General features: G+C 41.6%; 1 protein-coding gene across 4 annotated transcripts in view; it reads left to right on the forward strand.

The window, feature by feature from the left end:
• Positions 1–26: 26 nt before the first annotated feature.
• HSF2BP (heat shock transcription factor 2 binding protein) overlaps positions 27–14,832 on the forward strand; it is a 30,645-nt gene continuing 15,839 nt past the window's right edge. The window contains exons 1-4 of one of the 4 annotated variants that reach the window (XM_082751691.1): positions 50–165; positions 2,168–2,318; positions 6,907–7,010; positions 10,628–10,777. In XM_082751691.1, the coding sequence (XP_082607817.1) occupies positions 130–165; positions 2,168–2,318; positions 6,907–7,010; positions 10,628–10,777 (441 nt within the window). In that variant the 5' untranslated portion in view covers positions 50–129. The other 3 variants (XM_082751692.1, XM_082751693.1, XM_082751694.1) reach the window with 3 other exon arrangements.

Raw genomic sequence — 14,832 nt, forward strand, 5'->3', positions numbered from 1 at the left:
AACCTCCCCCCTTCCTCCCTTCCTTCCTTCCCTCCCCCTGCCCGCGCCCTTGCCCAAATAAGGTTTTATTCGTCGCCGGTGACGTCACGGGGACCCGGGGGATCCGGGCGTGACGTCACGCGCCCCGCCATGCGGCGCCGCGCGGGCCTCGAGGGGGACGCGCAGGTAGCGCGGAGGGCGGCGGGGAACGAGGGGAGCCGCCGCCGCCATTTTGTGCTGGTCGCTGGGTGGGGTGGGGCGGGGGGTGCTGTGGTGGGCTGCACTGCCAATATTGGAAATAAAAACTGTCTGAACGCTGTATTTGCGATGAGAGCGATGCATGCGGGGTGGTTTCGCTGTGGTGTGTGTTTCATACCGCACTCCTGCTGCTCCAGCAGTGTGTTTTGTTCTGGTTCTGGTAGCAAATGATGCTATTTTCCTGCTTCTGCCACGTTTTGGACACTACCGGCCTTTCTGGGCTTCATATCAGTACAGGCGTTCACATGCCACTCCATCACAAAGTCCTGCTGCCATATATGTCCTCCATACGTTCTTGAGACCGACATATGTTGTTTTTCAGTGACTTGTGTGATATGGTGGTACTTGGCCGTGCTTTGCTATAAGCACTTCCTAAACGTGACTTTAGTTGAAAACCTTCCTTCCATGCCTTCATTCTGGTTCTGACGTCTCTGAAGAAAAATTAAAAGAGTATAGTAGTATTCAGAAAGAGCAGACAGGTGTTGGAACAGGTTGCCCAGGGAGGTGGTGGAGTCACCGTCCCTGGGGGTGTTCAAGGAGAGGCTGGACCTGGTGCTTAGGGACAGGGTTTAGTGGGTGACATTGGTGGTAGGGGGATGGTTGGACCAGATGATCCTGGAGGTCTTTTCCAACCATAATGGTTCTGTGATTCTATGAAGTGGGAAGGCTGGAATTGGCCTGCTTTGTCCATGCAAGTGTCTAGGATTGAGAGAGATAGGAAAGAAAGTGGGCAGGAAGCAAATGTATAAGAAAGTGGTTAACCTGAGGGAGTAGGGAAGGAGAACTGTAGAAGGTGGCTGGAAAGGATAGAAATGGTAGTCCCATTTTCTGTGGGACTGGGAGAGGTACCCAGTAATAACAACCTCCATCAGTCCCAGGCAGCTTGACTTGAGATGGCTGTGGGGATGGCATGCTTTGTACCTCTAGGAGATGGCTTCTTACATTGTTCTCTGATACCCTCTTCCTTCTTGAAAAAGATGTTATAATCTACATAAAGGATCTCAACTACTGAGATTTGGGGCATTCTCAGAAAGCAAAGTGGTGCTTGGAGATGTATTTTTTGCTTTGTGAAAGCATACTAGGTGCTTAATGTGTTAGGCAAGGGAAGTTAAACCTTTGTTGGTGTGTGTATGGTAACCTTTTTAAGATACAGCAGCGGGCATATATACATACATTGGAAACTGGAGTTTGGGAGTTCTTATACAGAAATTTCTGTATCATCTTAAAATTAATGCATGTTCTCTTGGACTTCGAAATTTAAGTTATTTCAGAGGAGTAGCTTGGCACAAGGGGAAATTAGTAAACGTTTTTCTTGTATTTACTTGAGATTGAGTCACTCCTATATGGGATTAGATTGCAAATTGTTTTTGCTCCTTGCAAAAGGTGAATTATTTTGAAAAATATAATTTCTTCTGAAAGAGCTGCGGTAATGTAGCAAAGGTGACTGAGGATCTTGCACATACTTGAGTTAATTAAAAACATTTATAGCGTATGCTTTACAACAAAAACAATTGTCTCAAAACAATAGCTCAGCATATGTACATCTGTTAACAGTTTCAAACATGTGAATGTTAATTTTTGCAATGTTCTGAGGGACCTTGCACACATTTTAGGTGAAGAAACATGAAAAGAAGTAATAGGGTTTGCTTCAGGCCAGAGTGGCAAAAATTAGATTACAGTCGTAGAGTTTCTATTCCAGAGTCTTGTTTTAAATTATTACTGGCTAGTTCCTTTTTAAAATCAGGTTACGAATTTCTGAAATGCTGTAATACAGAACAATCTTTTTGTCTGAGAGAGAAGGAGTACTGCAGAGCAGTAGCGGTGTCTTTGTTGTTGGTTGGAGGGTTTTTGTGGTGTTCTGTGGGTATGGTTTTTGTGTGTGTGTTGTCTTTGTTGTTTGTTTGTTTGTTTGTTTTTTTCCCAATTTCAGAAGGCTGAGACCAAAGAGGACTTCGTTAAGGTTAGAAGGAGTGATTTGGAAAGGCTGACAACTGAGGTTATGCAATTGCGGGATTTCTTGCCCAAAATATTAAATGGGGATATCTTGTGGACATTCCAGAAACTGGATGCTGTTGAGTCAAGTGAGTGGTACCATGTTGCAGTTTCTGTCAAAACTACTTAGAATAAACTGGTTTTTGAATGGTTACAGAGTTTGTTGAGGTAACCCAGATTAAACTATAATGTTCAATGACTGCCTCATTAAATCGATGTGATTGTAATGAGGAAAATTAGAAACTATGTTAGAAATAATTAGACTTACGCCAAATTAATCTTTAAAAATATTTTGCTGTGGACAAAAACATACTTAATTCAGCCAGTAAAGGAAGTTGTATCCAAAAAAAAAAAAAAGTAATTCTTCTTTGAGAGAAGGCGTAAGTACTCTGTTTTTCAAAATGTCTTCTGAGATGAAAAACAAAAACCAAAATAATAAAAATGATGAATTGCAGCAGATAAGAAGTTAAATCTGACTGAAGAGGTAATATTTTTATATCTAGTTTGTCTTGGTTTTAGCTTGTATATTTTTTATGGCCATAAGTATAATAATAATAAAAACGCTGGAGACACTATTGCAAAAGTCTTTTTACTGCTGTCCCCAGAGTCCATTTGTTCTGTGTTAATTCTCTTTGCATTATTTTTCCAACAACTAAATCACTTCCAACATGACATCAGGACCAAATCTGAGCCAGATCCGTGCCTAGCATGTAGTTTACGTGCTGCAATACAATCCACTTGTTCTCCTAGGAATCGCTTTTGTCTGAAAAGACACGGGACAAATATTCAAACAGATTAGAAAGAGTGTATCTTCTGGAATATTAAGTGATTAATCAAAGGTTAATTTGCAAAGTCTGGCTAAGAACTCTGCCTTGATGCTGAGTCTGTGCTTGACTCCTGCTGTGTGGGACTCCCTCAAACACCCAAGCAGCCAGGCCAAGGAGGATCTGTCTAGCACGTCCCTACCTCCTGGTGTGGGTGTCCACATTCAGAAGGCCTTCTGGAATGACGTCTTGGTGTCAGACAAATGTGGAACCACTTTTCGTAGGATCCTTTGGCTTCGGGTTGCTTTTCTACAATTAACTAATTGCTTACCGAGCTTTCTCAGTGAGAACTACAGTGGAATACCTAGAAAACATTGTGGCTCAAATGCTCGTGTTCTCCAGCGGTTCCTCCTCTTCAGAACTGCATGCTAAGCATTATAACTTGCTGCAGTCGCTGGCAGAACCTTAGCGCCAATGCTTTTCGTCCTTTTCTCCTCCAAAGAAAGACTAAGATACTGTCTGAAGGCCCATCTCTGATACCAAGTGGTATATTGAGGCCAAGTTTCCAGCTGTCTCCATGATCCACTCTTTGGAAGGATTTTTCCATGCCATCAAATACCAATAGAGATGAGGAGACTGTGCCACCTGTCCCTCTTGCTGCCACTCAGGACATCATCTGTGTCATAAGAAGTGATGTAGGTTCTGGAAATGATCTGTGTTGTACGACATCAAGGACTGTTTCCAGTTGGGTTAAGGATTCAAGAACCTCAGCTAGTCAGACCCTTGATTTACCCTTTTATTTTTAGTGCTCAGTCTGGAGATTTCTCTCACTGATCATTCTTACACTTCTTGTGCCAGGCATCAGGGTGAAGTGTCAGGGTCTTCAAGCTGCAGATTTGTGATGTCAACACAGGGATTTTAAGGCTTTCTTCCAAATGTTCTGCTGGCTAGCCAGTACTCTGTAGGCTCTTCGGCCTTGTAGGCCCGAAGCTGAGTCAGCTTCAGATTATCTCACGTATATCCCCGCAACAGAGACTTCCCTTCCAATTAATGATGTGGTTTGAATATTTATTCAGTCTTTTGCCACTCTTTTGCACTACAGTTGGACAAGTCAAGTGATTTTTGCTACTCCACTCTACCCCACCTCTGTAGTGGCAGAAGCATGCTGAGGGGAAGATTTGGTTCACGGAAGATGGGACGTCACAGGGACACCAGCACAGCTGCTGGCAGTCTTGGAATTACATCGCTTGTTGGCGTTCATTGTGATTGTACTCAGTTCTCCACTTGCCAGAGCTTTGAGAGCAGATCTCTGTTCTAGAAAATACCCTGGTGTGACCTATAGCATGGCTGAGAATGAGCCCACCTGGACTGAAGCGTGCCGCTTATTTTGTCCTGCCCAAAGCCTGCTTGTGAGTCTGCTGTTACTCATAGAGAAAAATGTCACTTCTTCCCAAAATGAGGTTTACTATTGCAGTGGTAATATTAGGTATTTCCTGTGTATATAAAGATGTCATTCATATTTTTTTGCTCATCCAAGTAGCTAGTGAAAGCTTCCTCTTCACTTGCATGAAGTAGACAGTGTCAGCTTCAAGATTTTAGTCTCCAGAGGGAAGGAACTTTTTTACTAGAGGGCTGGGACTTGCAGGCAGTGGGAGAACTGGTGAGACTTCCCTGTTGTGCTGGCAAGACCACGGTGTGCCGGGGGTGAGCAGCACAGCTGTGGTGATGTTTGGTGCCAGCAAAATGCCTGGTGTTTATTCTGGCGTTCATTAAACTGCTGTGTGGTAAGGGGCTGTCAAATGTTGGGACTGGTGCATTCAACTTTGAATTCACTTCAGAGCAGAGGAGTACACAGCTGGGAGAGTTGATTGAACATAACAGAGGGAATTTCCAGGAACAAGGCATAGCTAGAAGTAGGTCTCTTTTTATCAACTTAAAACACTACCTTTTTTTTTTTTTTTCATATAGGGTGGACCTAAGCCTCATTTCCCTTGACGTAAAACATCAGGATACTCTATAGAGTATAATACTTCCCCTTTTATATGGAGGACGTTAAAAGATAAGGTGTAGTGCTGTATTGACACACAGTAGTTAATGGCATTCCCTTTCTCCTGGCTCAGTTTTGGTTCCAGGACCTTTGAAGTCCAGCAGTGAAGGATGCAGTGTCTGTGTGCCTGCTGGCTGTGCTGCTGCTGAATTCAGGGTGGATCCAGCCTCCCAAAGGCAGGAGGTGATTCGTTTCATTCCTTTCCTTCCAGAGCCAGAGGGTTTCCCTGCGGGTTGGTTCCACTGGATGTACTTGGCAAGGATGAAGAGGTTCTTGCATTGATAAGCACAGCATGCTTATCAATGCTCTGACTCAAGATGCCTTTCCCTCAAGCACTTAAGACCCACATTCACATGGTAATAGGTGTGTGGGACTGGACTTTCTTCACTTGAGGGAAGAGAAAGAAAGTTTCCTACCACTAACTTGAGTAGTTCCTCAAAAATTCAATCAATTCCTTTCATTTTAATGATTTTCCTTTGAGTTGCAGGTTGAAAAGAATTGAATGCTTGGAGAACATGCCCTGGCACATATCTATTTCTTAGGAGTGGACCCTTTCCTTGCCTCTGTGGTTTCTGTTAAAAAATCTTAGTGAGGTGGCTTAGAATCACACAAGGGCTGAGGGAAATATGTTCCACCTTTTTAGAAAAGCTGTATGTACCTAAATTATCTTTGTTTATAGCTGCTACTCAAAGCAACGTGTGTGTATTTGAGATTATAATATTTTGTCCCTTAGGACAAAAATAAAGGAATTTATTTCCAAAAAATGTAGAATTACTAAACAAAATGCCAGAATCCAACCTCTTTGGATAGTAAGGGCTGTATTTTTCACGTTATCTTTTTATGGTTTAATATGATATGCTGATTGGTAAACACATTCAAAAATATTGACCACGTATAAGGCGAAGTACATAAAGTGTGCTAAGCTATAAAGTGAACATTCAGAGTCAAGGGTGTGGCGCTTGAAGTGGCCTGTAACTTGTTTTTAAGCTAATAAAAAATACAGTAGATACAGTTACTGCTTGGAATTACTTAAATGTGTTTCCTTTTTTTTTTTTTTTTTTTTTTCAGTATAAATACCAACCCCTCAGAACCATGTTTTTTAAAATAAAATACTATATCTCTGTATAAACCTCAGTAATTGTTAAAAATAACCTTCAGGCTGATTTTTTTAAGATATTGGTATTTCAAAATATAGTGCTTTGAACTTGATTTCCATTCACTAAAATAAAGCACCTAAATTGTCATGTGAAATACATGTCTTACGTGACGTGATGACATCAGAGACATATTTTTTAAAGGGAGTCAGTGATAAAATTTGTCACTGACAATGTTAAAATGGTTTATCATTTTTTTTAAATGCTTTATAACTATTATTTTTTAAATACTTGAAATAGCTGCACAACATTCTTACTATTCACATAATTTGTATGTTGCATATTGAACCAATCACTTTTGAATGACCTCAGTACTCTTTTTTTTTAGATTTTCTCTGTATTCACTGAATTCATTGAAGATACCAGACAGATTGTGAGACCAAAAAAGTAGAAAATTGACTACATTTTAAAAAATCCCTGGGGGTCTGGAGCTCGGTTCCAGAATGGTGTTTTATCAGCACACAGTATTTAGTAGATAGATGTGTTGCTTTCAGTCTTTCCCTGTTTTAAATCAGAAACATCTTGTCCATTTAGATTTTGTAGGAGCTATGTGGCAGATTGCTGTATGTCACTTTAGCCACTAGGAGGTGGCCTAACACAAGCAAATATTTAACGCATCTGCATTTAGTGGATTCGTTTTTTTTTTTTTTTTTTAGTGCAAGCCAGTTGGTCGTAACTTATTATTTCCTGTATTTAATTTATTCTATCACAGGCATGGAGAAGAAGGAGGAGGAACTGGAGCAGTTAAAAATGGATTGTGAACACTTCAGAGCCCGCCTGGAAGCAGCCCAGGCAGATTGCATGAGGGAGAAGAAGGTATATTTGTTGGTGGTATATTGATACCTGTGTTCTTGCGCTTTGAGAACAAGAGCAGTAGCGATCAATTTTCCATTTTCATGCCACATCATCAGCCTGGAAAACAGTCTGGGATTTCTATTCATGTAGTTAGATGATGAGTCAGCTACTTACCTAGAAGTTCATTACCATTTGATGCATTTTTCCCCAGTCGAAAGGGAAAAAGGTCAATATTATAACAAGATAAGATATGACAAGATACCAAAACAGTATTCAACATGTACGGATACAAGTACAGTGAGCAGGCGGTCTGCCACTTACATACATAACTCTTGCATAGCTGCATAGATCTCTCTAGCCTGTATATCCTGCGAGGTGCAGCTGTGTGGGGTTGTGTTCTGGGCTTCTTGGTAGGGTTCTTCCTGGTGTTAGGAACATTAAAAATCAATCATTATCATTTTGCCTCTATTAACATGCTGAAGTAAAACAATGGGTATTTGGGAAGATTGTGGTGCAGTTGGCACTGAAATGGTACTTTACAAAATCTTTTTTTTTTTTTCAATTCAATGTAACTATGACGTATTTTCAAAGAGAAAAATAGAAGATAATGTAAGCCACGCGATATAGAAAATGAAACTAGTTTCTTGTTTGGCTTGCTTGAAGCTGTGTACCTTTGTTTAGTTTTAATAGCCTTTCTCAGTGCACTTATTGATCCAACTGCCATGTACAGCTGCGAGTCAAAACAGAATTACAGTGCTCCTTTTGCTATGTCAATATTGTGCTTAGCGATTATAAGAGGAAAGTTGTTCACAATGAAGGAATAACCCAGACCATGACCTCTCAGACTGCAGATCTTCCGTGAAGCCTTTTGGATTCAAACAGGATCACACAGACCGGTGGCTTAATCTTTGAGAGGGATGTGTGAATCAGTGGTGATTATTTGCCTGTGCAAGTTCACTTCCTCGGAACTGTGAGCTGTCTCCTGTAGTCAGCAGAATCTCATCTTGCTGGGGTTCTAGAGATAGCATCTGCCAGGTAGGGGGTTGCACAAAGGCAGATGAGTCTACAGAAATGACTTCATTTTTGAAAAATAAATAAGTGAAAAGATAAGACTTGCCGTTTTATGGCATGTCTGTATGGAGAAGTCATTCTGGAATGAAGTTTGGTAGCCAGTGTGATGGAATAGCTTTCTATTTGTGTATTCCTTACTTCAAAAGAAGTATCTTCGGGAACAGCTATTTTGCAATAGCTACTTAGTTTTGCTGTGGTTAGTTGTACAAGCATCCAGGATGAAATCTCTCTAGTATTTCATGCTGCTTAGATGTTAATGTTTAATGCTGTTGTAGCTACTCAATAAGTGGGCCCCAACTTTTATGCATGTTAATCTTACAGAACGAATGGGAGGTGGTGTAGGTCTGTGATTTCTTTTGGATGAAACTCCTAGTTCAAGCACGGATAGTTTACTTAGAGTAGCAGTTCTTGTGTTCCAGATCAAAGCACTTCTCTTCTTGTCTTTGCTGTAGAGCAGTATACATCAGTTGTCTAAATAGCTCCTGTCGCATGCCACAAAAGTCTATTTGAGTGGATTGAGCTTATATACATTATGACATCCTTTAGCTCTTTGGGATAAATGATGATGTTGTGTGTGTGATTTTTTGTTCCTGGTAATCACTTTGCACAGTCTGTTTCATTTGCTTGCTGTTCTGCTGTAGGCATCCTTGCATATAGTTCCTGAATTATTTTCTACGTATTTATCTCCTGAAGGAAAAGGAAGTGATACACTGAAACGATCATAAAGTAAATGCCTTTTCTGGTTGAGCAGTGCCCTTTTCTTAGGGGATCAGCAATCAACATTCCATTTTCCAAAATTTCTTTGCAGTGTTGTGTCGCTGGTTAGGGAATTGCGCTGCTTTCTGAACCTGAGCAAAACTGGAAGTGCACATGTTATTCTTGGCTAATGCCTTCCTTGCCTTTTTGTAGTTAGGTACTGAAGTGCTGCTGTATTTGTGTGCCTTGACCATTTCCTGAAGATGGTGGTGTTGCACAGCACAGTGATAGCTTCATGATGTGAACTCTCAGGAGTGCTGCTTCCAGCTAGGTTGTTTGCTTTTGCAGGCTCTATTTGTTTTCTTGGCTCTTGAACGGACTACTTTGTTTTCCTTGCTTTGTACCTTTGTTCTAGTGTTGCTTTCGATGTATTCAAAATTCTGGCATTTCTTGTGGTGGCTTTGCATCATTGCTGGGGGAATCTAGCTCTATGGTATGGCAGAGTTTTGTGTCTCAGCATTGTTATAGAGGAATTAAGAGTTAAGAGACTTTTCCTGGCACTTCATGCCTACAAAATCAACAGCAAGTGTCAGCCTTTTGCATGTATTGAATTATAAGGTGAGAGAGAGTCCAGAGAGAAAATACACGCAGCAACCTGCTTCATAAATTTCATTTCAATTTTACAGACTACACTCTGTGTGTTCCATTAGCGGCATGATAAAGCAACTCAAATATGTCTGTCAGATGTGATATAGGAGTCTAGGTAGGTAATTGATAACAAACAGAAGACAAGCAGCTTTGTACTGGTAAATACCATGCTACGTGCATTTGTAGATGAGTTTACCTTTCTGTTCTTTCCAAACCATTGAGGTGAACCCCTAAAATGACAAGATACTTATTTTAAAATCTCATTGGGAATACATGCTTAAAAGTTTTGTTGTGTTCGCTTACTTTCCAAAATGACATAGAAAAGATCCCTTCTCATTCCCCAGACTTCATCGTGATAACCAGAGGTATGGGGAAGGTTGGGTTGAGGAAGGTGTTTTCTGAGCTGAATCTGAAAATCACATACCCCCAGAATGGACAGAATGAGATGCGGCAGGTTCACTACCCCGTGGCATTTTCTAGCAAGCCAGTGAGACATAGAATCATACCAAATCTCATGATATCTTCTGGCCAGCTTCCCATCTTATTGGAAGGAAGTACTGGCAAACTGAAACCGTGTCCTGGTTGTATTGAATTGCTCTGTGCTTTCTGCAAGCTCACTCAGGTGATGGATGCATGGTAGAGCATGGGCTTTTCTGGTCCTAAGCGTGAAAGGCACTCTAAACTTCAAACCTTAGGCTTGTTTTTGTAGAGACTCTGTCTCATTTTGCCACTGCTGTTCAGGAATGTGCCAGCTGAAAGAAGTTGGAAGAGACAACAGGATTTATCCCAGATAGCCAGCAACTCTGCCACATTGGCTAAGGCGGTCCATTTTGAAAAACAATCCAACTCTCTCTTCCTGTAAGATGTGCCCATTATCTTTCGTAAGGTGGCTGGAAAGGCTGACCTCTGAAATCCTTCCCTTTCTCGGAGACATGCAGCTATTTGCTCAGGAGTCGACTTTCCTATCAGGCTTCTCTAGGTGCCGCTCAGTCTGAGTGGGTCACTTGGGCTGACCTTGTGGACAGGCTTCTGGTTACTGTCAGCCTACATGATAGACACACGACTCGGATAGAGCTCAGGAGAGAAGGTCTGCATCTGCAACTGCTGTGAATTTCCCCCCCTTCTTTCATATATGGCCCTGATGATGTTTCTTGTTCTGTCCTGTAGCCTAAAACACCTGGGCTGACAGAAAATGCAACCAAAATTTCCTTGTCCTGTTTCAGGAGAAACTAGACCTCCGACAGCACCTGCATGAGGCTAAGCAGCAGCTCCTGCAGCAAGCAGAGTATTGCACAGAGATGGGTGCAGCGGTGTGCACCTTGCTGTGGGGTGTCTCCAGCAACGAGGAAGCTGTTAAAACCATCCTAGGAGGAGTAAGTATGGCAGGGGAATGCTTAGCAGTGGCAATGCTGTTGGGTATTTACAAGAAATACCTTGCTCTGTAACACGCTTTAATGTAGGGATATATCTCAGAAACTAATTGGACAGTAAAAATGTTTTCTGATTTGTATGTTTTGGGGGGGAAAATCCATTTTTATTTAAGAAGCGCTGGAGCTATTTAGCAATATGTAGCAGGCTGGGAATAAATGCAGTAATTAAATTGCACGTTATCAAAGAAGGATTAACTGTTTTCTACCACACACAGTTAAATTGGAAGCAAGGCTACAGCTAGCACAACGTAAATGTCTTTGCAAGCTAACAATACTTGCACAAAAGACTTGCACTGTGCACAAGCAGCGGTTCCCATGCCAGCAGAAAGCTTGGAGGAGCCAATTCCATGGAAGAGAAGATACATCCATCAATTCTCAACTCCTTTAAATCTTCATCCTAATACAGTCTTTGTGCTAACTTAATTTCCAAGAGTCGTGTAAATATTTAGAATGCCTAGCTGTTTCAAGTCTACTGAAGGCCTGGAGGGGAAGACGTACGAGGAACGGCTGAGGTCTCTGGGCCTGTTCAGCCTGGAGAAGAGGAGGCTGAGGGGAGACCTCATCACAGTCTACAACTTCCTCGTAAGGTGTTGTCAAGAGGCAGGAGACCTTTTCTCCATTAACACTAGTGACAGGACCCGCGGGAACGGGGTTAAGCTGAGGCAGGGGAAATTTAGGCTGGACGTCAGGAGGGGGTTCTTCACAGAGAGGGTGGTTGCACACTGGAACAGGCTCCCCAGGGAAGTGGTCACTGCACCGAGCCTGTCTGAATTTAAGAAGAGATTGGACTGTGCACTTAGTCACATGGTCTGAACTTTTGGGTAGACCTGTGCGGTGTCAAGAGTTGGACTTGATGATCCTTAAGGGTCCCTTCCAACTCAGAATATTCTATGATTCTATGATTCTATGAATCTCATGGACAGGTATTTTATTAAATGCAAATAAACACAAAGCAACCCAACAGTTAAAGACAATGGTAATATTACAGCCAACACAAGTTCACTGCCACGTGCAGCTGATGGAATTAGGAGGGATCGGAAGAACAAGGCTGACAAAAATACAGTTTTCAGTCTTGTCATAGCCAACATGAGAGGAACTTCCACTGAAGCTGAGTGAACTGATGCCACAGTTTCTTCTGTCTTGATTTTTCAGCAACATGGTGAACATCTGAGTGAATAGTGTTAGTTCATTATAATTAGTGGTGAACTAGTGTGCTTGTAAAAGCTTTTTCAGATCGGGCGCACCAAAAAGCAAGTATAACTTTGTATTGGGTATTAAAAAGCTGTACAGTGATACCTTTCATTGATAGCTTTTGGTGATTCAAGATACAAAATACAAAAAAACTGACAGGCAAGCAGGTGCTACAAAGCCTCCACATAGCAACAAAAACAGTATAAAACCACATTGCATATTTCGGGACAGTTTATAGCTGTAAGAGCAGACAATCGTCTGGTGACTCGCCATCATTACTTGACTTGAGAAACGGTACTGAAAGGTCACGCTTCCATCAAACGAAACACTAGTGCTGTAAATTACCACTTCTGTACAAGATGAGAGTAAAATTAGTGGAAGCCTTTTTAGAAGCAGTCTTAAATATCAAAATTAAATGGAATTGAGTAAAACCAAAATCGATACAGAGATGATTCGTGTAAGGCCTTACTATGAAGATGCCATACTTTTGTTCAGAAGTTTATTTGAAAGGCAAAATGCTTCTGCTGTAGTCATTCCTAGCAATCATTAGAGCCCACTGAACTTCTGCTCTTCCGGTGAAGGTCATAGCAAAATTTGTGGGCATCATTTTCTTGTGTTGGTGCGCATAACATGATAAGAAAAGTGGCTGGGTTTGCACCAAGACTACTAGGAAATACATAAAAGGATTGCATGGCATTGCATCGACGACAGATTACAGCTGACAGTGAGTCAGGTTATTAAGAGACGATGGAGATTTGTCATAAAAAGTTTTTGGTTTGAGTTATTTTTGGACAAGCTGTGATGCCTGTAGCATCTTCCTCCTTCCCCTGAGAAGGTGCTATGAACTACAAAAATGTATAAGAACATCAGGAGTGCTTTCAAGCTATTGCTCATATTTAACTGTGTGGGGAAGGGTGGCATCAATTCAAGATAATTTCATGCCTTAGGGACCAATGTTCAGCTTTTTCAGTCATTGCACAGATACAGAAGTAGGTCTTTTGTACAGTTCTGTAACGCAGATTGACTGAAATGGTGTTTGTGACTAATAGAGCGTTCATGTACATATGGGTTAGGCAAAAACTTGAGCAGCAAATTTGAACTGTAGCACAAGTAGTTTGCAAGGCATTGGGTGAGAAATGCCAGGTGTTCCTACCCAGGCTCAACATTTCTAGAGCTTGGAGAAGCATCCAGAGAAGCAGCATGAGAGTTTTCAAGTATGCCTACCTGCATGTGCCAAAGATGAATTAATTCCCATGAGATTGTTCTAGATGTCTTTCCCAAAAAAAACCTGCAGCTGAATATTCACTTCTCAGGGCTCTAATTTTGAAACAGAAACCGAAGGTTTGATTTCAGAATGGCAGCAGGGTTTACTTCAGCATGAGAAATTTTGGATCCTACGAAGTGGTCGGCTATTTCAGTTACCTGCTATGGTGAAAACTGGCTTTGCGTTTTATGGCATGGTACCTGATGTTTTCATTCAGGGTTTCCTTGGCATGCCAAGGGCTCCTTACACCATCTGAGCTCAAGCACATTAATGGCTGCTCTCAGAGCTGCCCTTATCTCCATGTCTGTGAGTGAGAGATTCTTCAGCTCCATGAAAGCACTGTCAAGCTGATTAGGCTGTGCAGAGTATGTAACATGTGCTGTTTATAAACCTGACTGGTTTCTGCCTCAGCTTCTCAGACCTCCCCGCTAGTTAAGGAATGGTTGTTTGGAAAGAAGAAGGCTCAGCAGAGGGGACACCAGTGGCACCTCAAGAGACTGACAAAAGATTTTGTTTGGGGTCTGTGCAACATACCAATTACTTGGTTTGCTTAGTACTCTTTTGTGTTTTCATGTGAATTCACTTTTTTATAATAGCTGATACTAGTCTGCAGTAGTAGTCTCTCTTCCTTCACTTTATTTCATGTCTTTTGCTGCTTGAACTGTCATCACTGCTTATGTTAAAATGACCTTCTTTGAGGGACATTGCCCATATAAGTAGTTAAAGTACATCCAGACGAAGCAGAAGTGCATTCTTCTGCTTTCTTCCCCATGATCCCTTTATTCCTGTTCTTCGGGGACCACAATTTAATTTGTGAAGAAATGGAGTATTGGCTGACCTTGCCTTTTACTCCCTGTTGCTGGAATCACCCTGCAGGAACTGTATTGCTTTCCTCCCAAAAGACGTCTTTGATGTGGTCAATGTGGAGCAATGGAGGAATAAATGAACGGTATCAGTAGATTTGTACATATTGTGACGACAGTGGTCTTGATAAAATACTGAATTTCTCAGTCACTTTGAAAAATGAATAGATGTTCCGGAATTTCACAAAATGATCGTAATTTCTAGGCACTTTCTTGAACTGCCTGTCTGTTTTACTGGGTTGCTGCAGGAAATTACTAGAAGTTTCAGCTGTCTCCTGAAACAACTAGCAAAATTATTAAATGCACTGGGAAATCTGGGCTTCCTGTTAGGCTATTTTTTTTTTTTTTTACAAAAAACAGAATTCTCTGTGGGAAATAGTGTTTCAGCAATGTTTTACAGGTCAGAATTACTAACAAACAGGAACGATTCTTTCAGTTCTTCTCTGTGGGTTCTGCCTGCCCCTCTGACAAGGCTCTTTGATCTGCTCTGAGCTTTGTGCTGGCCAGTCGGTTCTTCAGCTGAGACACCCCAAAACAGAGCAGTATTCCTGCTGAGGTCTTGTGCTGCCTGGGGAAGATTGCATCACATAATTATGGGCTGTACTTCTGACACTGCTGACCAAAATCCAACCTGTGACCCAGAAGAGACCTCAATTTCCTTTTCCAAGGAACTTCTGCGT

The sequence above is a fragment of the Aythya marila genome (assembly GCF_965140915.1).
Source record: "Aythya marila genome assembly, chromosome: 1".
NCBI lineage: Eukaryota > Metazoa > Chordata > Aves > Anseriformes > Anatidae > Aythya > Aythya marila.